The 23,971-nt window shown below is 41.8% G+C and overlaps 2 protein-coding genes across 12 annotated transcripts in view; one reads left to right on the top strand and one right to left on the bottom strand.

Annotated features, from left to right (window-relative positions):
* Positions 1-4,008, top strand: part of CAST (calpastatin) — a 62,012-nt gene extending 58,004 nt beyond the window's left edge. For all 10 annotated transcript variants that reach the window (XM_028747936.2, XM_028747938.2, XM_028747940.2 and 7 more), the window contains 2 exons: positions 250-310; positions 2,719-4,008. In XM_028747936.2, the coding sequence (XP_028603769.2) occupies positions 250-300 (51 nt within the window). In that variant the 3' untranslated portion in view covers positions 301-310; positions 2,719-4,008. The remainder of the gene's footprint in view (positions 1-249; positions 311-2,718) is intronic.
* On the bottom strand, positions 129-23,577 carry ERAP1 (endoplasmic reticulum aminopeptidase 1). Of its 2 annotated transcripts, none has more exons than XM_028747931.2 (20): positions 23,238-23,577; positions 21,286-21,849; positions 20,447-20,585; positions 19,872-20,006; positions 18,346-18,466; positions 18,031-18,185; positions 17,785-17,898; positions 15,302-15,433; positions 14,772-14,903; positions 14,546-14,623; positions 12,935-13,092; positions 12,205-12,284; positions 11,714-11,897; positions 9,652-9,808; positions 8,747-8,931; positions 7,486-7,647; positions 6,020-6,160; positions 5,846-5,927; positions 5,021-5,206; positions 129-277 (listed from the first exon to the last, which is right to left on the bottom strand). In XM_028747931.2, the coding sequence occupies exons 2-19, from the start codon at positions 21,768-21,770 to the stop codon at positions 5,051-5,053; spliced, it is 2,796 nt and encodes a 931-aa protein (XP_028603764.2). In that variant the 5' UTR covers positions 21,771-21,849; positions 23,238-23,577; the 3' UTR covers positions 129-277; positions 5,021-5,050. The 2 variants fall into 2 exon arrangements, with proteins under 2 accessions (XP_028603764.2, XP_028603766.2); XM_028747933.2 differs by having other exon boundaries at positions 23,280-23,577.
* Positions 23,578-23,971: the final 394 nt, after the last annotated feature.

Genomic DNA, 23,971 nt, shown 5'->3' with positions numbered 1-23,971 from the left:
TGCTGGCTCTCTCCAGGGATGCATGAAAATAAAAACAAAACTTCAGAAAAACCATTCATGTGTCTCCTGTGTAGTTTTTAGCCCTCTCAAATGTGTGTCTCTCCACTTCCTTATTCATGATAAACACATTGATTTCAAGCTTTGTTTTACTTAAATGGCTGTGTTTTATTTCAAATATTTATTCACGGTGTTTGTTACGTGACCTCAGCATTCCAGCCAATAACATGGTTGTTGCTTTTTCCCATTAAGGCAAAGGAGCAGTCTTCCAGCGCAAAATCTGAGAAACAGAAAAAGAGTTAAATGTTACCAGGTAAGAACTGTTAGACTTAATCATGCAAATTTGTGTGCATCCTTTATGCATGAAGAATGAATTGATTTTTCTGAAAATACTTGTTTCCACTCCCTTCCATTGTGCACCCAGCAGAGATTTGTGCATTTTGGTTCCTCCACCTTTGGGTTCTCCCCCAGACCCACTGGCAACACTGCCCTGTAAGAGGGTTAGAAGCTGTTTCAGGTTACAGTTGCCTGTTTAGCTCTAAGCCTACCCCATCCCTTATTCCTGAAGTCAGTATAGGCCGAGATAGCTTGTTTGTGAGGCTTCACATCTACCAAACTCCTAATGTGTGGACTGACCCACAATATTTATATACTGCATGTGCAGAGCTGTTTTCTACATAGAATATTCTAAGTGCAGTTCAACCAAGAAACCGACTATTGGTTGGTTGCACTTTAGATTAGTAAAAGCTCTGAGTATGCTTGTGTTTCACACTGCACCTGGCATGCTAAATTGTCCTTCAAACAGTATATTCAAAATACTTTTGCATTTAGCAAATAGCAAAACGTGAGAAACATGCATCTTTAATGTGAAATATGCATTATATATGGGTAAAGCATCTTTGTAAAGTACCTTTAAAATGCTGGAATGGCTCCAGAAAAAGGACACCAGCATTTATTATTGAAATACTTTTTGAAAAATAAATGCATGAGATTTCACATACTGTTAAGTAGCAGGAATTCTATCAATTGGTATTAATTTTCCCAAGAGCTCTGAAAATTAAAATACCTGCTCTAAAAAACAAAGGTCTAAAAATGTAAGTTTTCTTGCATTTAACGGTCATGTCAAGAGAGTTGAATCTGGATCAAAGTTGGCTTGGGATCCTGCACATCCCTCTCTTTTCCTCTTACTGCTGCAGAGGCTTTCATGGCAGCTCTGAGGGGCTTTGAGACCTCTCTCAGAGAACATCCTATGGGTCCTTGGAAGATCCTTCACCTATTTCATGCTTGTATACAGAATTGCTGCTGTATGCCTCAGTTGCAGCCTCTAGTGCCTCTCCTTTTTTGAGAGAGAGAGAGAAGTTTCTTGCTTTGGCAGCACCTGTTTTCCGCTTGAGGCAAGCAACCACCATCAGAGTGAGCAAATTACCATACTTTTCTCTCTATAACACACAGTTTTTTCTCCTAAAAAGTAAGGGGAAATGTCTGTGTGTGTTATTGAGCGAATGTGTGGTCCCTGGAGCCGACCCTCCCGAGCGCAGAGGCAAAAATCCAATCGTGCAGGTCAGGGAGAAGGGAGCTCCTTAGAGGAAGCTTTTGCTTTCCTGCATTCTGCCTCAGGGTCTTACTGCCCAACTTCTTCTGTTTTGGTTGGTATTTGCTCAAACGGAACAAAGAACAGGCAAATCCCCTCCCCTCCAGGCAAGCAGAGGGGAAAGGAAACGATCACGTCCTTCCTTCTAATTCCTCTCCGTGCTCAGGTGCTGCTGTGTTTTAGGGACTCACAGGCAGTCAGAAAACATGCAGGTGGGAGAGAGAGGGGGGGGGTTGGCTTGGGTGTGTGTGTGGGAAAAAACTTTTGCCTTCCTTTCCTCCCTCCCGTTAAACCCCTCTCCTGCATTCTTAGCCAGCTGCTTCTCTGCACACCCCTCTCGTGCTCCTTGTCCCTTCTGTGTTTTTCCTTCCCTCCCCACTTAAAACGTGGTTACAAAGCACAGATCCACATGGATCCCCAGGATCTTTGCATTGGGTCACCCCAAATTCACCATCAGATCACATAGCATGTCCATGGCTACAGCCTGCACAAAAAAAATCACGCACCCACTGTTGCCTGGGGCCACAATGGTGCAAAAACGTGGTTACAAAGCACAGATCCACAGGGATTCTCAGGATTTTTGCATTGGGCTACCCCAAACTCACCATCAGATCACATGTCTGTGGCCACAGCATGAGGCACAAAAATGATACACCCACTGTTTCATTCAGAATTCCCCCCCCCCCTTGTTTTCCTCCTCTAAAAACGATGTGCGTGTTATGGTCAGGTGCATGTTATAGAGCGAAAAATACGGTACATTGAATAGGGCAGGCAAGGGGATCTGATACTTGTACAGCCTCACAAACACCATCACACAGGGCTCATCCAAACTTCCTTTTGCAATGTGCTTTCCAGGCATGAGTCTGCACTTTCTAAGTCTGCGCCTGAGCGGGTTTTTTTTGTCCTACTGCTTTCCCAGGAAAATCTGCCGATTACCACTGAATCAGAACAAATTGCAAGGAATCAGAACAAATTGCAAGGAAGTTTGCATGAGCCCACAGATAAACCATGCTGGTGGTTTCAACTTGCTTATTTATTTTTTGTTGGGAACCTGCTGAATTCTGTTTTATGAGATAACGTTTCCTCCCCTTACTGGCTAAATAATGTGCTTTCTTTTCCTCTCTGTCTAGGCTTTTCATCGCTAATGAAAAAAAGTCTTCGTTTTGCTGGTGGATAGCTGCACTTGAACAAAAAAAAGAGAAGCTATTTTGCAGAAGCAAGATAGTCTCCTGGGTGGTTTTTGTATCATGGTATTTGGATATAATTGGCATGGGAGGCATGAATCTTACTATTTTCAAGGATGACCTTTTTCCATTTATTTTACTGTCTCTTATTTTGTAATTTTCTTCAGTTATGAGAGGGAACGGACGCTTTATATTTGTAAGAAAAGTATTTCTACGGATTTAACAGCAATGCAAAAAGAAAAAAAAGTCTGCAAATTTTGCACATAATCTACACATAGTGCCTGCAAATCTCAGCAGAGTTCAGAAAAGCTGTGGTTTGGTTTTTGGTTTTTTAGTATAATGAATGCTCTAAATATTCTGGAATATAATGTGTATTGGCTATCATCTGCCTGCGGGTATTCCTTTTGAAGAATAGTTAGTGAGAAGTGAGTAATCAGTTGCTAAGATTTAAACGTGGCAATTGTTTCTCAGTCCTTGGCTTCTAATAACATAGTATTCAATATGAACAGTGCCGCTAGTATTTTCATTTGAAACCTTGAGTTCTGATTGTGACCGCCTGTCAGTGGCTTGCAGAAAGGGCGTAATAGTGCATCTGAATTGCTATTGCATAGGGGTACTCCAGAAAGGATGCACATGGGACTCCAATATGTTCCTATAAGTTGCACTGGTATAGCTCCCCCCACCCCACCCCCAGAATCCAGATTACACAGCTTGTTTCTGATGTATAAATTCACATCACAGCTGAATACAGAGGTGCTTTGTGAACTAATTTGGATGCAACGCTTGCTCAACTTCCATGTTTTATTCCCCACCCCCACCCCCCTTTTTGGTATTCCTTGCAGTGAGAAAAGCTATGGCTCCAACAGCAGGTTCTGATATGCTTTGCATTATGAGTAGCAATTTTTTTATTGACTTTTGGAGTAAGGTGCTACTCCTGGTTTGGTCAAGTCTGCTTCCAGGTAGCTAGTTCTCTAGACTACCACGGGTCAAATATATAAGCCGCAGCCTGCGAGGAATATCAACTGTGCAAGCCCCTTTGAACTGCATGGGAGTTACACAGGAGCGTGGCCACTTTCTGCCATCGCTCTTACTTACTTCAAAAGGAGCAAGCGCAGGAGATGTTCCTCTGGGGACATCAGAATTTTGACTGTCCTTGACAATCTAATGTTAATACCGGACTGTTTTTGAAAGTCTGTATTAAGATTGCCTGTCACACTAATAAAGTTTTAGAATGTATTACCTTGTAAATTGTGTTTGTGAACTGTGTCCTTAATACATGGTTATTATTGCCATTGTTAGACAAGAACACGGGCTGTGTCTAGAAGAAGGTACCTTTTACAGGTTTCCACCAAACCGAAACTGGTTCAACCTCCTGCAATGCAGGGATCTTTCACCCAACAGGGGGCTCAAACCCACAAACACTGGAATTAAGAGTCTTATGCTCTTTTCTCGATCGCTGAACTATTGGGTGCTTTAAAATTTCACGTATGTTCAGGAATGGCTCTCGAACATAGTGCAACTTATTTTACTGGATCTTGTAGTTTACGGCTGCGTCTGGAAGAATGGCTTCTCATTAAGGGGGCAAGCCTTAGGCTTGCATGCTCCCACTGTCTCCTCTGGGGGCAGTCATCAGATCAGAAGTACTTGTTTCAGTTAAATACTGTCCAGTATTATCTGAGACTGTGGTCTGAAACGGACAGCTGCATAAACTGCAGTTAAGAGTTAACCATACCTTATCTGAGTTCAGAAATAATGCAAAAGTGGACCTATGGAATCAAAAGGTCCTGATCCTCTGCAGGTGAAGTAATGGATGTTACTTGCTACAGTATAGTTGGCAACATTCCAGCTATGGAAAAGTCAGATTTTCTACATCCCAACACACAGATATCTCTCCTTCCTCCATCCACACAAGCAAGAGGCATAATCAGTTCTAGGACATGTTTCAGTCACACACAAGCATTTGAGAAGGGAATGGCCTAGGAGGAGTCCCAGACTCTAGTTAGAGAGGCATAAAGACCTGGTCTAAGAGAGGTCCAATTTTCACCACTCCTGTTGTAAATGCATAACTTGACATGCATGCAAGGCCTTAATGCTATTTCCTCCACTTTGGAAGTATATTTCATATTTTCCAACCTCTGTCATTAGAATAAGCTCAAATATATGTACTAATCAGCGTTCCAGTTTTTAGAATTTTATAAAAACTTACATTTACGAAAGTTGCATTTTTCATATCTTTTCAAAAACTTACCATTCTTCATTCTGAAATCGTGCTTCATGCTTAGATGCTTGTTCTGCTATTGGTGTGTAACCATTCCTTGATTTTTTCAAGGTTCTTATCCATCCACTGAATATTTTCTTCAATAGTTTCTATTGCTTGGTAGACAGCACGGAGCTCTGAAACTTTTTTGCCTTGGGAGTTGAAGAAACTTTTTACCTGTTGAGTAAAAATAAATAAATTCCACAATAATTTTTTGTACTATTCCCATTATCTTCAATGGGATTTGAAAAAAGAAAAAACGTTGTAGGAGACTGCATCCTAATCTGCCTGTACCAATGCCACTAACTGTACAGCCTGGATTTAGTCATAAAAGATTCTCAGTCATGGAGGCATAAAGAAAAGAAACGTGCCTGTCATTCAAATTGTACATGAATTACAAGTGTTTTCAAAGGCCTTTTGCTTCAGATTTACAAAGAGATAATATAAATGCAAGCAGAACACTTCCGGGTTAGCGCCATCGCCTAATGGTAGATTCCCTCCGAGCTCCGGAGGGAATCAGCTCAGCAGGGGTCGGGTCCTGCCGCGCCGGCGACGCGGGGACCCTTAAAAACCACGGGCGTGGAAGCCTGTGGACGTGGTGACTCGGTGGGCACCATTTGCGCCCCCCGACCCGCGAAGGAGCCTTTTTAAAGGCTACGGAACGGGGGACGGGGAGCGGCGCGGTGCTTGTCAGTTTTGCCATGGATGTCCATTTTGCTTTAAACAACAACTGCTGCTGCTGCACTTTGCCTTGAGATGCATGTGTGAAAAGCAATTAATTATAATTAATTAATGCAGGCTGCGAGATATGCTTACTTCTTCAAGTTGTTCCTTTGTGGAATATTTATTTGTCAATCCAGTAACCAGGTGTGAAATGGTATTCGAACCAAGTTCAAACCTATGCAAACAGAAGAAGTGCATGAAGTAAATATTTTTATATTAGAAAGAAAATAAACAGGAGTACAAGGAGCGATAATATTTAAAACTTACTTTTTTACAAATGTCTGCCAATTCTGCTTTAGAAACTTCCAGGCTAACTGATAACCCTCCGGGTTCCTTCCAACAGAGAGAACAATATACGGAAGATCCTGCATTTTTATTACGTCATCCTGTAAACCTTGCTCCATTAACCTAAACAAAGAAAAGAAACCTCAGTGTGAGGAAACAAGGAAATAATATTACCACCTTAATAGGAACAGGAAAACTCGAGTATGAATAAATGGTACACAGTGTAATGGCTATTTGATTTCATACCCTTAGCTTTCGCTGCAGAGAGATTATTCTTCATTTCCCCCAAGCATCCTCTCATATAGTCAGCATGGAAAGAAGAAAAGGTGCTGAAAGGGGGTACTGTGCCACACGCAGGAATAATAATGATAATAATAATAATTTCTATATGTCGCTCATCTGACTGGGTTGCCTTGGCCACTCTGAGTGGCTTCCAACAAATTACAAAACCACAATAAAACATCAAACATAAAAAACCTCCAGATACAGGGCTGCCTTCAGATGTTTATTTCCTTGACATCTGACAAGGCAGGCACGATTACTGAGAAGGCTCTCTGCCTGGTTCCCTGTAACCTCACTTCTTGCAATGAGGGAACCACCAGAAGGCCTTCGAAGCTAGATTTCGGGCTGAAAGATGGGGGTATACTGGGCTGAGGCTGTTTCTTCCCTAGTTACAAAATGTGGAAGAGCCTATGGGCCATAGAGCAGTTTGATTGAAAAGCTGAAATGAGGAAAATCTGTATCAAAGGGGGAAATTAACTATTCAGATTAATCTCTTCTGTGCTGTGGGGAAGGGTTCTTTCTCTTTGAAATCTTTGGCAAAGATGAGCAGTGGGACTCAGAACACTCAGAACGCACCCAGACCTAAAAGAATGAAAAAGCAGGCCTGCAGCTGAAGATCAGACACTTGTTCACCTTTGTCTCCTGCACCTCACCTAAAATCTGATCTGCCCTGCCTTACCCTGTTCCAGCTTCTAATTCCATAGGAACAGCCACAATGTGAAACAGCATTTATATGCTTCAAGCCAGTGCACATGGACAAAATGTGCAATTGGTGTGTGCACTGACCTTTTAACTGTGAGACACTTTGTTCCAATCCAATGTTACAATGTTGTTGTTTTTTGTTGCATTGCAATGTTTAAGAGATGATGAAAATATGGGTGGCTGTGGCCTTGCATTTACAACATCTCTCTTTAAATTTAAAGCCGTTCATGTTTCCAGAGAATACAGTCATACTTCATGTTGCGTCTGCTTCAGGTTACGTCTTTTCAAGTTGCGTTCCGCAGCAACCCGGAAGTACCAGAATGGTTACTTCCGGGTTTCGCCACTCGCACAGGCACAGGAGCGCTAAATTGTGCTGCGCGCAGACGAGGCACTTCTGGATGTGAACACTTTGATGTGCCTCCGGGACAGATTTTGTCCGCAACTCGAGGTTCCACTGTACTCACCATTCAAGCTTCTCCTTATTTGGGCTTAGGCTAAGAACAGATTCAATTATCCTTTTCTCAGTATTAAATTTGGGCAGCTTGTGTTTGCTGAAAAGGAAGTCCCAGCCTTCGTCCGTCTGTGCTCCAACAGCATATACTGCAAACTTGATGTCATTGGGCAAACTGCAACAAATGGAGGCTTCAGGTTAGTTCTGACATGCATCTCTTGGTGTTGGTTTCTTATGTGGAATGGACTCTCTCAGGAGGTTGTGGACTCTCCTTCAATGGAGGCTTATAAGCAGAGCTTGGAGGACCATCTCTTTTGGGTGCTTTAGCTGAGATTCCTGCATTGCAGGGGGTTGAATTAGATGCCCCTGTGACGTTAACATATGAGAGTGCTGGAGGTGAAATAGTTAAACAGGTTAACCAATCAGAACCCAGGGGGTGGAGTCAGAGGGACTATAAAACCAGCTCTGGGAGGGGCAAAGGGGGAGTTCGTTGGGAGTTGGGTGGTTGGTTGGAGTGGGAGTGAATTGGGATAGAGTCTGTGGGTAGGTTGAGTTAGTGCAGCGAAATAAGCTGAGTCAGCAACAGTTAGGGACTAGGAAGACAAGTAAATATCTGAGAGGTGGTTTAGTGAGTGAGAGCAAGTAGCAGAAGATATAGGTCTGGCTAGGCACCCCATGATTGTAATTGACTGTGATGAAACCACATGCTTGTTAAACTGCAATAAATAAACAGAAGTTTATGTTCCAATTTAACCCTGACTGGACTCAGTATTTTACCAGGTAGGGCCTGGGTGGTGGCAGCAAGAAATAAAGTGATGGCACAGGGATCAATAGAAGGTGAAACGTCCGGGAACCCTGTGGGATTGCCACAGACCCTTGCAATCCCTTCCAACTCTGCGATTCTATTATTCCATGTCTGGATTCAATTGCAAATTACTACTCAAGTCGGACTGCCTCATCTCAAGAATCATTGAAAAGGCAAATTCACAGGTAATAGCAAATTTCCTCTATCTAGTGATTTCATGCTCTCCCACCCAGCTGGACTGAGCAGCCACAACACAGCGACTTCCCTGGTTTTAGTTACAGGTAGGTAGCTGTGTTGGTCTGCCATGGTCAAAATAAAATTTAAAAAATTACTGGAAGGATTTTTTTTTATTTCCCTGGTTTTGTATGCTAAATTGGGGTGGCGTTACAGCATTTAAGTTGCCACGATGCATGTTTTTGCCCTGTGAAGCCTGAAGATGCTATGCTGCTTACAAAAGAGAAACACGTACTGGAAATTTCCATCGGAGTCCTTCCACTTTATATAGAACTCTTTTGCTTTGTCCACACACGGTTGGTACTTTCGTACGCAAGCAAACACCAGAAGACTGCTCCGAAGTAGTCGCTCAGACACTGTCCCAGCATCGTCCCAAGACTGTTTGTCAATCATGTTTTTCATTAGATTGATTATGTATCCCTAGAGTGATTTCACAAACATACAAAAAAATATACACGTGAAATCAATTTTTTAACCAAATCTGTTAAAAAGTGTATATATAAGCAGAATGGGAAAGGCAATTACATACATACACACACACACACACACACACACACACACACACACACACAACATGTACTTCCATGGCTGAAGGAAGCAGTTGTTTAATAACCAAACTGAAACACAATGGAACAATAAATTTAAGTAGGTATCATAATTAACCACCTGAAATTCTGATTATAAAACACATGCACACAGGAGCTAATGGTTTCAAGGCAGCTTCATATCTATGTTCTAGAAAAACAACAACCTACATAAATGGGAACCCTGCTCCCTTGCATCATGATGAACTTTTTCTTTAAAAAAAGAAGCATGCATCATATTAAAATAAAATCAGAACATATTAACCTTATCTAATTTCCAATTGCTTTAGACAGGTAGTGTTTGCTGTTTCTTTAAATACTAACAGTTATTGTTTGGCTTCTTTCCATTAATGACATGCTGATCGTACACTCTATATTGTGATGGATGCTGCCCCTACTGACTCTCGCATCCCGTGAGAATCAAAATAATAAAGCAGCTTGCTTTCATTCTACAGTACAACACATATACATTCATAAAATTATTGCCAATAACCTCAGTATGTGAGCTGACAGCCTGCAAGTATTGACGGCTATTTTTCAGTCTCCCCCTTCTTACCTTTAATTGATTATCTATGTCTTTCATGTCCCTCTTCTCCGTAAGTTTGTACAAAGGTATCAGCTCATCCAATCCTTCAAGCACGGGAGTAATTTCAGTTTCACGTTGTAGGTATATTGTTAAATCAAGAGCTTTAGTAATCGACAGCTTTTCGGCACTGTGGGAAACAAAGTGTCAGTAATAACACATTAAAATATTTGTTAAAGGGGCTGAACCATTCAGTGTATAGAGTTTTTTCATTTTTAATACATATTAGCAACACTAATCTTAGTGTTTTCCTTTTTAACAGCTAATGTTATGAATGAAACCTTCCTGAATTTTTGCACCCCGCAATGGCAAATTGTGCAAAAACAAAACATGGTTTGGAGTGTTGAACTTCTGCAGCTGTCCGCATGTTGTGTTATATACACTGAGTTCAGGAAAGTGTAGCAATATGATAATACATTAAAACTGCCAGCAGCTGATCCGCTGTTGAATGTATCATGAAGATATTTCAGCAGCAACGTTGCTTATTATCTGTCTTGCCAGGCTTCTCTGTCTTGCATACTTCCTACTCTATCCTATACGTCCTAGATTTATTCGTGCTTACCACCAGGTTTTGTGGTCTTCCTGAATTAACCCAGCTTTGCAATCTTGCCCACAGGTCATCAGAACAGTACTGATCTGCATGCATGCGCTCTCTCTTTCTCTCATGAAGGCCAGCCCCCTTCTTAACCAACAATAGTTCCTGTCTCTGGCTATGTATTTTTTTAGTACATTTATACCCCACTATTCTTCCAACATGGAACTGAAGTTGGTATACATGGAGCTCTCAAGTCTCCCATCCAGACACTGACTAGACCCAGCCCTGCTTAGCAAAGCAAGTTGGCTGTATCAGATATCCTCAGCTCTGGGACCTCAACCAAGGGCTGCTGCCGGAATAGGGACCAAATTACTTTGGCACCTTCCCTGCTGCCGTTCATTATCATGTGCTGTCTCAGAGATGTACATCAGCTGTGTACATTAGCTGACACAACATATTCATTACAAAATGTATACACAACTTGTGCACATTGAACTTGTGTGCATTCGAGCTTTACACACAAGGCAAAGAAATAGAAAGGGGGCAGAAGAGGTTTGGCGCTCCAGGGAAAATGACTTTGGAAATGCCATCTGCCATTGAACCCAATGCATTTTGACTAGACACAATTTGGGCTTTAGGAATGTAACCACCACAAAAGTTGTGGGCTTGCTGTATTTCTGCAATATACTCCCCACCCCACCCCAATGTGGATCAAGGGAAAGTATAAACAGATACTTTGTTGCAGGTATTGTTTCTACTCCGAAGAAATCTTTTCGTTATAAAGTAGGATGGGAGCATCCTATAAATCTCTTGTAATGGCTGTGCCAAATATCATGAGGCCAATTTCTAGGGAAAAGGCCTGTGTCTAAGAACACATATGTGCCCATTCCTTATGCTAGCAAAAAGTGTAGTGACGTCTGTAAAAGATTGGTTCAAGACGACATTGTGTCAATGGGCAAGAACTAGGAGAGCTATTATATTTTATTGGAACAGGAAGCAGTATTTAATTCTGAGATGATGATGATGATGATGATAACATAATAAATAATGATAATAATAATAATAATAATAATAATAATAATAATAATAATAATAATAATTTATACCCCGCCCATCTGGCTGGGCTTCCCCAGCCACTCTGGGCAGCTTCCAAAAAAATATTAAAATACTGTAATACATCAAACATTAAAAGCTTCCCTAAACAGGGCTGCCTTCAGATGTCTTCTAAAAGTCTGGTAGTTGTTGTTCTCTTTGACATCTGGTGGGAGACCTCAAGCTCTTATCTTTTCTAACTCTCACTGTCTTAATAGCTCTCCCATTATTCACGCAGGAATGGCCTAAGCAACGTCACTGGGGAAGTTCTGGATTTCTAATTTTGCAAATGATACAGGAGTGTCTCTCTCATTTTATTATGTGATGAAGTAGTGTTATCTGTTGTATAGAACAAAAATGGCACGTTGCTTACCAAAGAGATATTTAGTGTGTACTATCATACTTTACCTCACCATCTGGAACACACTATTGATGAGACTTGCTCTATCATTGCTGCTAATTGCTTGATGGTTTTCTTTCAAAAGACGAATCAGGGCATCCCATCCATCATCTCCATAGTGCACAATATAATAGCCATTCATTCCAACATTAAATTTTATCCACTCCGCTTCTTCTGGGAGAATGATGTCATCTACAGACAAAATATATCACAACCTTGTATTTTTCTGCCCAGCAGTACTTGACTCATTTCATTTACAGTTATCAGCCACAGATAAATAACAGATTAGTAATAGTTAAAATTGCTTTAAAACCTAGCCTTAATGTCTACTACACAGCTGCTTTGTGGATAAAAACTTCTGTGTATCTTACAGGGACTAAAGAAATGGATAGCTTGGAACACCTGTATCTTCTTAATTCTTATAATCTTCCATAATAAAATTATTTAAGCTTGAAAACATAATTGTGCTTCTTACCCATTTGAATTCAGTCAAACATACCTGTTTTAGCTGTCAGCAAAAACTTCTGAACTTCAGCACATTTATTGGTAATGTACGTTAATGGAACATGCCACAGATTCCTACAGTAAAATCGATGATGATTAGCTGATTGTTTCAACAGCCTGTATGAACACATATCTAAGCTGACCACAGAGCTGCATGACTGGGAGGATGTAAAGAGGGGTTCTTGTTGAGAGTTCTACGGCTGCAAGGTCTGTTTTCACACACTTAAAAGCAAACCTGCATTTCCAGAGATGGTTAATGATTCCTGCCATATTAACTCTCTACTATGAGTACCTATCTTTAAGAAAATGCTTTTGTTTCCTTAAGGCTTTGCCATCAGTCACATGTGCTCTCAAAGAAACATAACAAGTGAAATTCCCTACAGGACAGAATTCAACCAGTCTCCAGTTTAGAGATTGTAACTTTTTCTCATTTAGAAAGTCTAGCATGCCCTCAGCTGATTTATTTGTATGATGTAAAAGAATATTCAATATGATTTTTCAAATAATAATAATAATAATTTATACCCTGCCCATCTGGCTGGGTTTCCCCAGCCACTCAGGGCGGTTTCCAACAAAAGATTTAAAAATACATTAAAATGTCAGACATTAAAAACTTCCCTAAATACTAACTAGTTAAGAAATCACAGTGCAATCTGCATTATTTATTTATTTTTATAATTAAATGTTAGCCAGTGGTGGAGCTTCACTTGCTCCTTTGCCATTACCCGGTTGGTGCAGAAGAACTAGAAGCCTTCACATAGTGCTCTTGGTGTAGATGGACTTTCTTCCCTTCTAATGTCACAGTTACCACTGGGAATCCTTTCTGCAGTGTCCAAGTGTCCATCATGGTCTTCACATCATGAAGCCCATTTTGGGTCCAGTGCTATAAATCAGGGACAAAAATATGAACTGAGATGCTAGGAGATGCTGCTCAATGGGCAGTAGCAGCAAAGAGATAAAAATTACAAATCTGTCTTATCTGTATGACTTTCCATAGTTAACAATAGTGTGGGGTGACATTTTTGACGTATGGCAGAGAAACATTTAAGAATGAAAGTATATGGTTTCCTGTAACATTAAAATGGTGACAAAAACCAGTTCCATTTTTGCATCAATGCTAACCACACAAAGAATAAATCTGGTTGGAGGTGGGATCTGATTTCCACTGAAGTACAGGTTTCTAACAATTCAGAAAGATTGCAAGGTTCAGCTATGATAAGAAACCATAGTTTCTGGCTACATCTATGAGTTGCAGAGATCCTTTCCCCTCTTTCACATGTGCAGGATCATGGAGAACTCTCACTTCCGGTTTTAAACTAAGCAGTTCTGCATGACGTCTGAAGCTGATGAACTGTGGTTTGTTTAAAGCAGTAGTGGCCAAACTTGGCCCTCCAGCTGTTTTTGGACTACAAATCCCATCATCCCTAGCTATCAGGAACAGTGGTCAGGGATGATGGGAACTGTAGTCCCAAAATAGCTGGAGAGCCAAGTTTGGCCACCACTTGTTTAAAGTATGGTTTTAGAACAACCTATCTCAAACCAGTGTTCAATCATGCCTTCTTCCTAACCACAGTTTACCGTATTTTTCGCCCTATAGGACGCACTTTTCCCCCTCCAAAAATGAAGGGGAAATGTGTGTGCGTCCTATGGGGCGAATGCAGGCTTCCGCTGAAGCCTGGAGAGCGAGAGGGGTCGGGCTTCAGAAAGCTATCCGCAAGCCGTGGGAAAGCTATCCGCAAGCCGTGGGAGAGCTGCGCGAAGTCGCAGCTCTCTCACCACTTTGCGGAGAGCTGCCTGGACCCAGAAGCCTGGGGGGCGCTGAGCTCAGCGCCCTCCAGGCTTTGGGCTTTGCGCAGCTCTGCGCAAGCAGTGGGAGAGCTGCGCAAAGTCTGGGGGCTGGGGAAGCTTGGGCTTCCCCCGCCCCAGCCCCGTGCCTGGGGGAAAAATAATTTTTCTCCCTTATTCCCCCCCCCCCCAAAAAAAAACTAGGTGCGTCCTATGGGACAAAAAATACGGTAAATAAACTACAGCTCACTGTCTCTGGATTTAACTGAGAATTGCAGATTGCTTAAAATCAGCAGAAAGAGATTCCAATCTCTTCCTCACAGGCATGAAAGGGAGCCAGAGGCTCATCATAACTTGTTCATGTAGAAGGAAACCATTAATGTAGAGCATGAGGTGCTGATGCTTTCCCCTATGTAACAGATTCCTTGGTCTCTGAATATCAGTTAAGTGTTATGCACCCTCACTTGTGGAAAGGGTGGCTACTCCCTCTTTAGTAAGAAATTTATAAATTTCTAAACAGAAATACAGTACGCAATAAAACACAAACTCACGGAAGTTGAGACTGTCTCCTGGCTTCTGCTACAAACCCCATCATTTTGTCCTCGACCTGCTTCTTTTGCAGGGCAAACCTAGCAACAAAACTCAGAAATTAGGTACCTAAGGCTTCAAAACACGTGCAACAATACCGCTCAAAGAGCAATTCTGGCTAGCAATGCTTTGATAATTATGACATTGCTCACTAGGTATGCTGGTAGAAAACGTGCAAGAAATACTTACACCTGACAAGCTGTTCCACAAATCTTTGTTTTCTGTGTTCTGATAGCTGAATTGTGACAGATATTTTATAATTCCAGCTCTAAACACTTCTGGGCTGATATAATGCAGTAGCATATTTAGAAGACAAGCACCCTGAAAAGAGGGGAGTGAAACGATAAATTCTACACTTGCTTTTTCAATGTCTGCTTATCTACATCTAGAGCAAAAAGATGTTCAGGTGCTCTGATTAGGACACTCCTAAGCCCTAATCTTTCATAAAGTTCTCATCTGGGTTCTGGCTTTTACATTAGATTTTTGTCCATATAAATTAAAACAAATGCTACAGAACATATTTATTATGTGTTTGATTGTTGAGGGAAGGAGTGCATTTACACAGAATAAAATAAATAGTGTAATGAACTGTGCATAAGGGCAAAAAGGTGGGTCGATATCCTCAAAATATTAGGACACATGGAGCCCCTGAGAGCTTATAAGAATCTCATCAGAACTAAGGAAAGAATACATAAATAAGAAAAATTTTAAAATTTTACCTTCTCATAGGAAACACTATCAAACATTTCTAGAATCTGAGATGGATCTTCAACAGGGGTCGATATAGGATGTGAAGAATTTAAGGCATCTACGTCCATAGCAGAGAAATAATTGTTTAAAAAATGATCTTCCTAATAAAAGAAAAACAAAGAAAGTACTTGTTTAATAGGGTTTGAAGGTCACTTTTAAAAATTACTTATTGTCATTTTTCAGAGGTTTTACATAAAGTTAACAAACCCAAAGAACTACAATTATCAACTCAGGAGATACCATCACCTTTGTAATAATAACAATTCACACATTATAATGGTAGTCATTTGTATAAATTTGGGGTAGAGGGAGAATGGGTATCATGAAAGACTTAGGAACTGGTCTTCTGTTTTCTGGTGAATTTGTAAAGGCAATTAAGTTCCACCACTCTCTAGCAAGTGTCCTTGTGTTTTACTGTTCTTGCAAGTCTTAACTAGTGTGTTAGCTGTTTTAGTGTGTCATTTAAAAGTATAGCTGAAAAGCTATCAGTGTTTTTACTTAATTTCTATGACAAAAATATTTGTACTCTTTATTAATTAATTAGCAGATTGATATCCTGCCTCTCCATCATTTGGCGACTGCTTTTTGATTTTGAAACATAGCATGTACCTAAGCATGCAAGAAGGGACGCGGGTGGCGCTGTGGGTAAAACCTCAGCGCCTAGGGCTTGCCGATCGCATGGTCGGCGGTTCGAATCCCCGCGGCGGGGTGAGCTCCCGTCGTTCGGTCCCAGCTCCTGCCCACCTAGCAGTTTGAAAGCACTCTTAAGTGCAAGTAGATAAATAGGGACCGCTTTATACTGGGAAGGTAAACGGCGTTTCCGTGTGCTGCGCTGGTGCTGGCTCACCAGTGCAGCTTTGTCACGCTGGCCACGTGACCCGGAAGTGTCTCCGGACCGCGCTGGCTCCCGGCCTCTTAAGTGAGATGGGCGCACAACCCTAGAGTCGGACACGACTGGCCCGTACGGGCAGGGGTACCTTTACCTTTACCTAAGCATGCAAGTTTGTGAATTAAAAGAAAAATAAATTTTGAAACCCCCCCAAATTACCTGACTGATTTTCAGAGTGGGTAAGCTTGTTAGTCTGTTTCACAAAAAAGAAGGAGTTTTGTGGCACCTTAAAGATTAATACTTATTATACCATAGGCTTTTTTGTGCTAGAGTTCCCTTTATAACGGGGTCCTCAAACTTTTTAAACAGGGGGCCAGTTCACGGTCCCTCAGACACTGTTGGGGGGAAGGCTATAGTTTGAAAAAAATATGAATGAATTCCTATGCACACTGCACATATTTTATTTGTGGTGCACAAAAAACAGGAAAAACAATACAATATTTAAAATGAAGAATGATTTTAATCAACATAAACTTATAAGTATTTCAATGGGAAGTATGGGCCTGCTTTTGGCTAATGAGATGGTCGTTAGATGGATATCTAAATAAGGGAATGCGCAGCGCCGGATATCGCATCGACACAGATGCAGAAAATTGAGTCTGCTCAGACGCAGAAAATGATCCAACCCATGGAGGGGGCTCTGAGGCAGTGAACCAGCCCAGGCAAGGTAAGCCTTGCCAGCTCCTGGCCTAGAGCGAGTAAGGGAGCGCTGAACAGGGAGGAGGGCCGAGGAGACCCTCACACCCTTTCCCCCGCCTCCTCTGTGCTAGGGGTGGTGGTGGTGCTGCCGCCCTCCGAGGCCATAGACCCGTTAAGACAGCGGTGGATTCTGCAACTGCCGGGTTGGGCCGGGTTCAGGACCCTGGCAGCTGGATCTGGCCCGCGAACCATAGTTTGAGGACCCCTGCTTTATAAGTGCATGAAGTGTTATCCTAAATTGGCAGGAATATACACATACACGTGTAATATATATATTGAGAGAGGAAAAATGTAAGCAGTGAAATCAGGGGAAAATGAAATGTGGAAAATATTCACAGTGACAATTATGTTAAAGTGGATGTAAAACCATTACAGTGATGTATTTTTGTTAAACAATTATAGGCCTTTCACACATCAGCGTTGATGACAGCACACACATCCTGACATTGGCAAGCTAATTGTCACTTGTAGTGGGATAATTACATGTTATCTCAATTCTGGTGACTGAAGTGCTACCCTATTAAGAATGTTATTTCACCTGTCACCTGAAACAAGGTAGCAGCTTTTATCTCAAATTAGCTTGCCAATGCCAGGATGCTTATTTGCCCAAGAGGGACATGTCCTTTATCAGTCTCCCAGCCCTGAAACTCATGCTGCCCCCATGCCCCACCCCATATACATGAATAGCAGTATACGACTTGTGGTCCAGGGTGTCTGGAGTTATGGACAATAATCTTTTCAGGTGATTGTTGCTGGTTTGACTTATTTCCAATAATAATAATAATTCTATAATCTTCAGCGAGCAATCAACATTGATTTTAAGAAACATTTTAGTAGTATAAAAACTGGAATGTTAATACTCACAACTTTCAGTTCTGGGTGGGTAACATTTACAGACACAAATTCCATAAAATTTGCAAATCCTTCATTGAGCCAGAGATCATTCCACCATTCCATGGTGACTAGATTTCCAAACCACTGCAAGAGAAAACATCTGATAGCAGAGATTTTCAACTGTTTTAAATTAATCCTCTGGTGCCTTCATTACACTGAAGAATCCACTGACAAGCGCAGCTATCAAGTTCATGTATAAAATTAGTGATAACTTACCTGGTGAGCAAGTTCATGGGCTATAACCAAGGTAATTCCAAGTCTACTTGACGCTGAGGATTTTTCAGGATCGTATAACAAAGCAGATTCCCTGTATGTAATCAATCCCCAATTTTCCATTGCACCAGACTGAAAATCGGGAATAGCTGCAAGGTCTGCAAATACATTTTGAAAAAGTTGTCCCTCATACTTGCTCACTCCATTTATAAATTCACAAGTCAACTTTGAAAGTAAACATATACATAGGTATGTTTCGTTTGCATGTATGTGTAACTTAGACCAACATTTCTATCAAAAGTAAAGTAGCGAGTTTACCTTGCTTAGGCAGAGGATATGGAATGCTAAAATATCCCTCATAGAAGTCTAACAGTTTTACTGCTGCATCCAAGGCATAATCCAGTTGGTTGATCACATGTGGTACAGCATATACTGAAACCTAAAATCATTACCAACAACAAAACACAAACATTGATGAATTCTGAACTCCAACTTAAGAAAATATAAAAGATAATTAATTTGTTAACACCTTAAAATGAGAGTAAAGTTGAAAGGTATCCAACATTTGATTTAGCTTTTTCTACCTTCTGTGCATAGGTAAACTCCTGTAAAAACCAATGGCAGAGGATATGTTTCTTAGGAAGATATAGTCCTGATCCATTCAAATTAAAGGTGGATCTTAATTTAGCAAAAAATACACTAACAATGGCAGTGAAAGTATCTATATCTTATATTTATATAATTTTAACCTTGTCAAACCCTGGAATCAAGAAAATTTTATTTTGTGGAGGTTGCTTGTGGAGATTCTGACTAAGGATCAGGCAGAACTTTCTGACGGTAAGAGCTGTTCGCAGTGGAATGGTCTCCCTTGGGAGGTGATGCTCTCTCCTTCCTTAGAGGTTTTTAAGCATAGGTTGGGTGGCTATCAACTGCAGAAAGTTGAGCTAAGTGACCCTCAGCCATGGCCGTGGCCAAGTGGGGGCAGGGGAGCAGCTGGCTCCCCTAGATCAAGTAAAACAATAGAAATACTGACCAATCATATTGGTTCTAACCTGCCCCCCAAGTCCTGCCCCCCTAACAAAGTCGTGCCACTCCCTAACAAAATTCTTGTCTATGCCCATGCTCTCAGGGTACTTTCCAAATCAACAATTCCATGATTCTATAGGGAAGAGCCTCTGTGGTGGGTAGAGAGTTGAATTTGGACAGGGACCAAGTTCAAATGTTTGCTTAGAAATGAAGTACACAGGATTACCCTGGGGCAGTGGCTGTATGTATCTCATACTAAGCTACCTCATGGTGTTTTAGCGCAGATAAACTGAAAGTCTAACTAGGAAAGATGAAGTGCCCTGTGACTGCCTTTATTATTATTTTTTAATTTAAAGGGACATTATCTCATTATCCAGATGCTCAGTATTTTTTGCAACTGCATGTACTCAAGCTTTTTAATTTTTATCCCAGCAGTTTAGAAAATTAAGCATTACTGGTACACATTTCTACCAACAAATGTAAACAGCTGTGCAATGGCTGCTATCCATATAACTGATGCTTAACAAATGGAGCACGGCCACTGCAAGTCTAAACTTTTGCTTCTTATAGCATTGTAATAGAAGTTTTGAGAACTACTGAAAAAATATTTCAAATTCTATAGGGTTGGATCCAGAGTTAATCACAACTAATTTAAGCACCATTGATTTCAATGGATCTGCTCTAAGTATGACTAAGTCTAGCTCTAACCCATAATAATTTCTTTAAAACCTTTCTAGGCTCTAATTACTTTAAAAATTGAAACTGCTACAATTTTAAAATATCAATATGCAACACTTCAGTTGATATGAAAAGTTTACCTTAATTCCACGGGAAGTCATCTTGGAAACGGATTTGAAATCTGAAACAATGAAGGCCACTAGGTAAGTGCTCATCTTTACACTGACATCAAAACGGTCTTCAATGAGCTGCCCTCCGATGTTTACGGATTCCACCTAAAAAATGTAAAAACCATTACATTTCAGCTCTAGCTCTGAAGTACATTCAGTACTTCTGGTCTTGCGCGCGCACACACATACACTATATATTATCTCCCTCATAGCTCTTTTAAGGCTTAAATGCTATGATCTCCATTTCACAGTTGCAAACCTACATCTAAGAAGCTAGAAACAGATCAGTTAAGAAGGGCAACCTAGCAGGAGGGAATTGCCCCCTATTTCTAGCCCTACTCAACAGATTTACACTTTTCCAGCACATGAATATATTCATCTTTAAATTCTGCTATGCTTTCTTATGTGAGCACCAAAAGTGAACACAACATGAGCACAAACTCCTATGAGATGTGGTTTATAGTGTACAACGGTAATGTTTTCTACGCTACTTTGCTTTATCTTGCTCAACTAGGCAGATCAAAGAATACAAAGTATACACCTACAATGGGCATATTGGATAGTGCCAGATGTTTCGGTTCTCTTATGATCTTAATAGAAAATTTAGCTTTGAATGCAGGCTCATCAAAGGAAGGGAAAGCCATACGTGCAGCTGTTGGTTCAAACTGTGTTGCTGCAAGCACCCTGGAATTAAGAAAAAGAATACATGACATATATGCTTTGTTAGTAGTACAGTACATAGTAAAGGTAAAGGTACCCCTGCCCGTACGGGCCAGTCTTGACAGACTCTAGGGTTGTGCGCCCATCTCACTCTAGAGGCCGGGGGCCAGCGCTGTCCGGAGACACTTCCGGGTCACGTGGCCAGCGTGACATCGCTGCTCTGGCGAGCCAGAGCCGCACACGGAAACGCTGTTTACCTTCCCGCCAGTAAGCGGTCCCTATTTATCTACTTGCACCCGGGGGTGCTTTCGAACTGCTAGGTTGGCAGGCGCTGGGACCGAGCAACGGGAGCGCACCCCGCCGCGGGGATTCGAACCGCTGACCTTTCGATCGGCACCCACAGCGCCACCCGCGTCCCTCACAGTACATAGTAGTACAGTAAAAATATTCAAAGAGATATTTAAAAAACTTTTAACAGTGTATTAAGAAGCAGATTCCATTATGCTAATGAAATTTACTTTGATATAAATATGCATATGACTGCAACCTAAAGGTGCTTCCAGACAGGTATTTAATGTGGGATTGGAGCTCCTCACATATGCAAGTTTTTTGCGTGTGTTTTGCAATTCTATATGACACGAACTTTATAAACACAGAAGCAATGAATCATAGGAAACAGGAAGGTCAAAAAGATACATACAAATCTAAATGAAAATAGACTTACCTTACTTCTCCTTCTGGAGTTCTATATGAGCTTTTATAGAATCCATGAAAACTGTCTGAGAGATTAGCAGAATACTCAATGCTAATAATGTACTTGTGCTCAATTTGCAGTGGTTCAGTAGCAACGAGTGCAATCTGTTCATATGGCGGGTATTCTAAAACAGTCACTTCTTTATCCGCATCAGGGGATCCTGTTGCTCCTTGGATGGTAGCTTTGGTGATCTGGAGATATTTGCTGTGCAGGATGACTGAGCTAGTTTGTTCAATTACCATAATCTCTATTTTGGCCAATCCAGTAAAAGTTAAAGTGGTGAGATTTGGATGAATAAGAAGATCATAATGAACTGGGACGACATGCTTGGGAAGCCTACTTTTATTCCAAGGAAATTGATTACTTCCACCTCCAGTGCATAAATCTGTTGTTTGACAATTGAGATTACAGCTCAAAAACGGAACAAGACTTAAAATGACTAGCAATAGAAACATTTTCAGCTTCTTCAAGGCGACTGTATACTCTGGAAGCAGCAATCTCAGTGTCAGGTTGTTATTGTATCCAGTGACAAATCTAATAAAGAAACATTATTAAATTAATAGAAAAACCTTTTAAAACCTCTTTGACTACCACCTATGGCTTTCCCTATCAATGCAATCTTTTGTGTCAGAAAAACATCAACAGTGCAGAATTCCATGCACTTTGGATTTATAAAGTGGAGACTGAAGGAGCACTTCCATTGCATCATACATGTCTTATTCAACTGCTCTGATCTGCAGAACTTGCCCTTCTACAAATGCCATGATGATGTCTGTTCTGCATTTGCAAGGAACTGAACTTCTAGTGTGGTGGCACCTATACTTTGATACTCCCTGCCTATTGATAGTAGAGGCAGGTGCCTTTGCTACATTGTTTCAGATGTCTACAGAAAACTTTTCATTTTAGCAAGCCTACCCAGATATGTAACTAGCACTGTGTATACCCCATACTGTACATTTAAGAAACAATAATGGAAAGCACCACTGCACCCCAAATTCTAAGAACTGTAGTTTGCTAAGCTGCTGGGAATTGCAGCTTTGAGGGGTAAACAACAATTCCCAAGATTCTTTGGGGGAAGACATGGGCTATGAATTTGCTTTCAAAGTTTGGTGTGTGCACAGCCTAAGTCATCTTACGTTTGTTAAAAAAAGATTTTACAGATTTTCACATAGACCACACTGAGCGTTGTGATAATCTGTAAAACTTTCAAAATAAATAAAATATGCACAGCAGGTAGGTGCACAAGTCTAAGGCTTGTTTCTGCAGCCCCATATGCCAAGCACTCAGTCCCAGGGATACACATGGAACCCCTTGGGGCAGGCTAGAAGCCAGTAGTTCTTGGTCTGTCCTCATTGTACTGCCAACTAATTCCACCAAAGCGAGCTGGACTTTTAGCACGATGGGGTGGAGGAGAAGCAACTTTTCCTAAACTCCAGGTAGAGTTTTAATTTTCGGCCATTTTTGTCGTTGCGGCTGCCTACTTATTCCACAGCTCAAGCACCTGAGCTTTCCCCCGGACCACCCCCTCAAGATTCCTGGGAACTGTAGTTTCAAGGTGCTGGGAAAACATGGCTCCCTGTGAAGGGGTAAACTACAATTCCCATGATTCCGTGGGGGGAGAAAACATGTGTTGCGGGCTGCGGGCGAATCCCTGGACTGACTATGACGGTGAAAGGTACAGGGGTGGGGTAGGGGCGACGCACGCGGCCAGGCCCCTCCGACACCTTGCCCCCAAACCCGGCCTGGGCCTCCTGCGCTGCGCCTCAAAAAAGGGGGCGAGGCGGCGGCCTGCTGAGGGTGAGCATGCGCAGTGGAGCGTTCTTGCTCCTACTGCGAAAAGAGGTGCGCGCCAAAGCTAGGCCCCTTCGGCGGAGAGGCCTCCGCCTCCCCTGCGCTCCCTTCCCTTACCCCGCGAGCGGTACCTGCTCTGCCGGCTCCCGCAGCGCTGGCACGGCCCCCCGTACCTATTCGGAGGAAGGGAGCGTGAGGAGGCCTCTGCCGCCGCAGCCCCTGCCTCTTCTTCTCCCTCAGAGCCAGGGGAGCGAAAGCGAAAGCGAATTTCTCCCCTCGCTACGCGTCTCGGTGTCGTGGGGACTTTAGTGGATCCCCGCCTTTTGCGCCCTTTTGCCCAGCGGCAGGAGCCTTTGCACCAGGGCGAGGAAGCGGCGTTTGCAAGCCCCGCTGTATACCGTTAATTTATATAGATTACTAACTACGACGTCGAGGAAGCAAATCTTATTTTATCCGCGCCGGTGCACCTGCGTTACAACCTTGGCTGGCGGAAGATCAGCTTCCTGCTCGAGCAGGTTTTGAGTTTCAAAAAAAAAAAAGGGAAATGTACCCAAGCAAAGCGCTTGTTGCTGCTTCTTTCTCTCCCTTTTTTTTTGCGTTCACAGCTGCAGCCTTAAGATAGTCCCTTATTTGTAGAGAGCCTATGATTAGTTTTGTCGTGGTCCAGTGTTGGACGTACAGTATGTTCCTTAAGCAGTAAGCAGTTCCTTGAGCAGTTTGAAATGGTTCAATTGTATTGCATGGTTTTATGATCAGGCTGTTTGCCCTGGATACATTTGGGAGAAAATTAAGCTGTAAGCAGTGTTTTTATGGAAAAAGGGGAAAGGTTATGTAACATGAAGTTGTTACATAATATAACAACCAC

Source organism: Podarcis muralis, chromosome 11 (assembly GCF_964188315.1).
Source record: "Podarcis muralis chromosome 11, rPodMur119.hap1.1, whole genome shotgun sequence".
Taxonomy (NCBI): domain Eukaryota; kingdom Metazoa; phylum Chordata; class Lepidosauria; order Squamata; family Lacertidae; genus Podarcis; species Podarcis muralis.
Note: the sequence above shows the minus strand (reverse complement) of the source record. Positions and strands in the feature narration are given on the sequence as shown.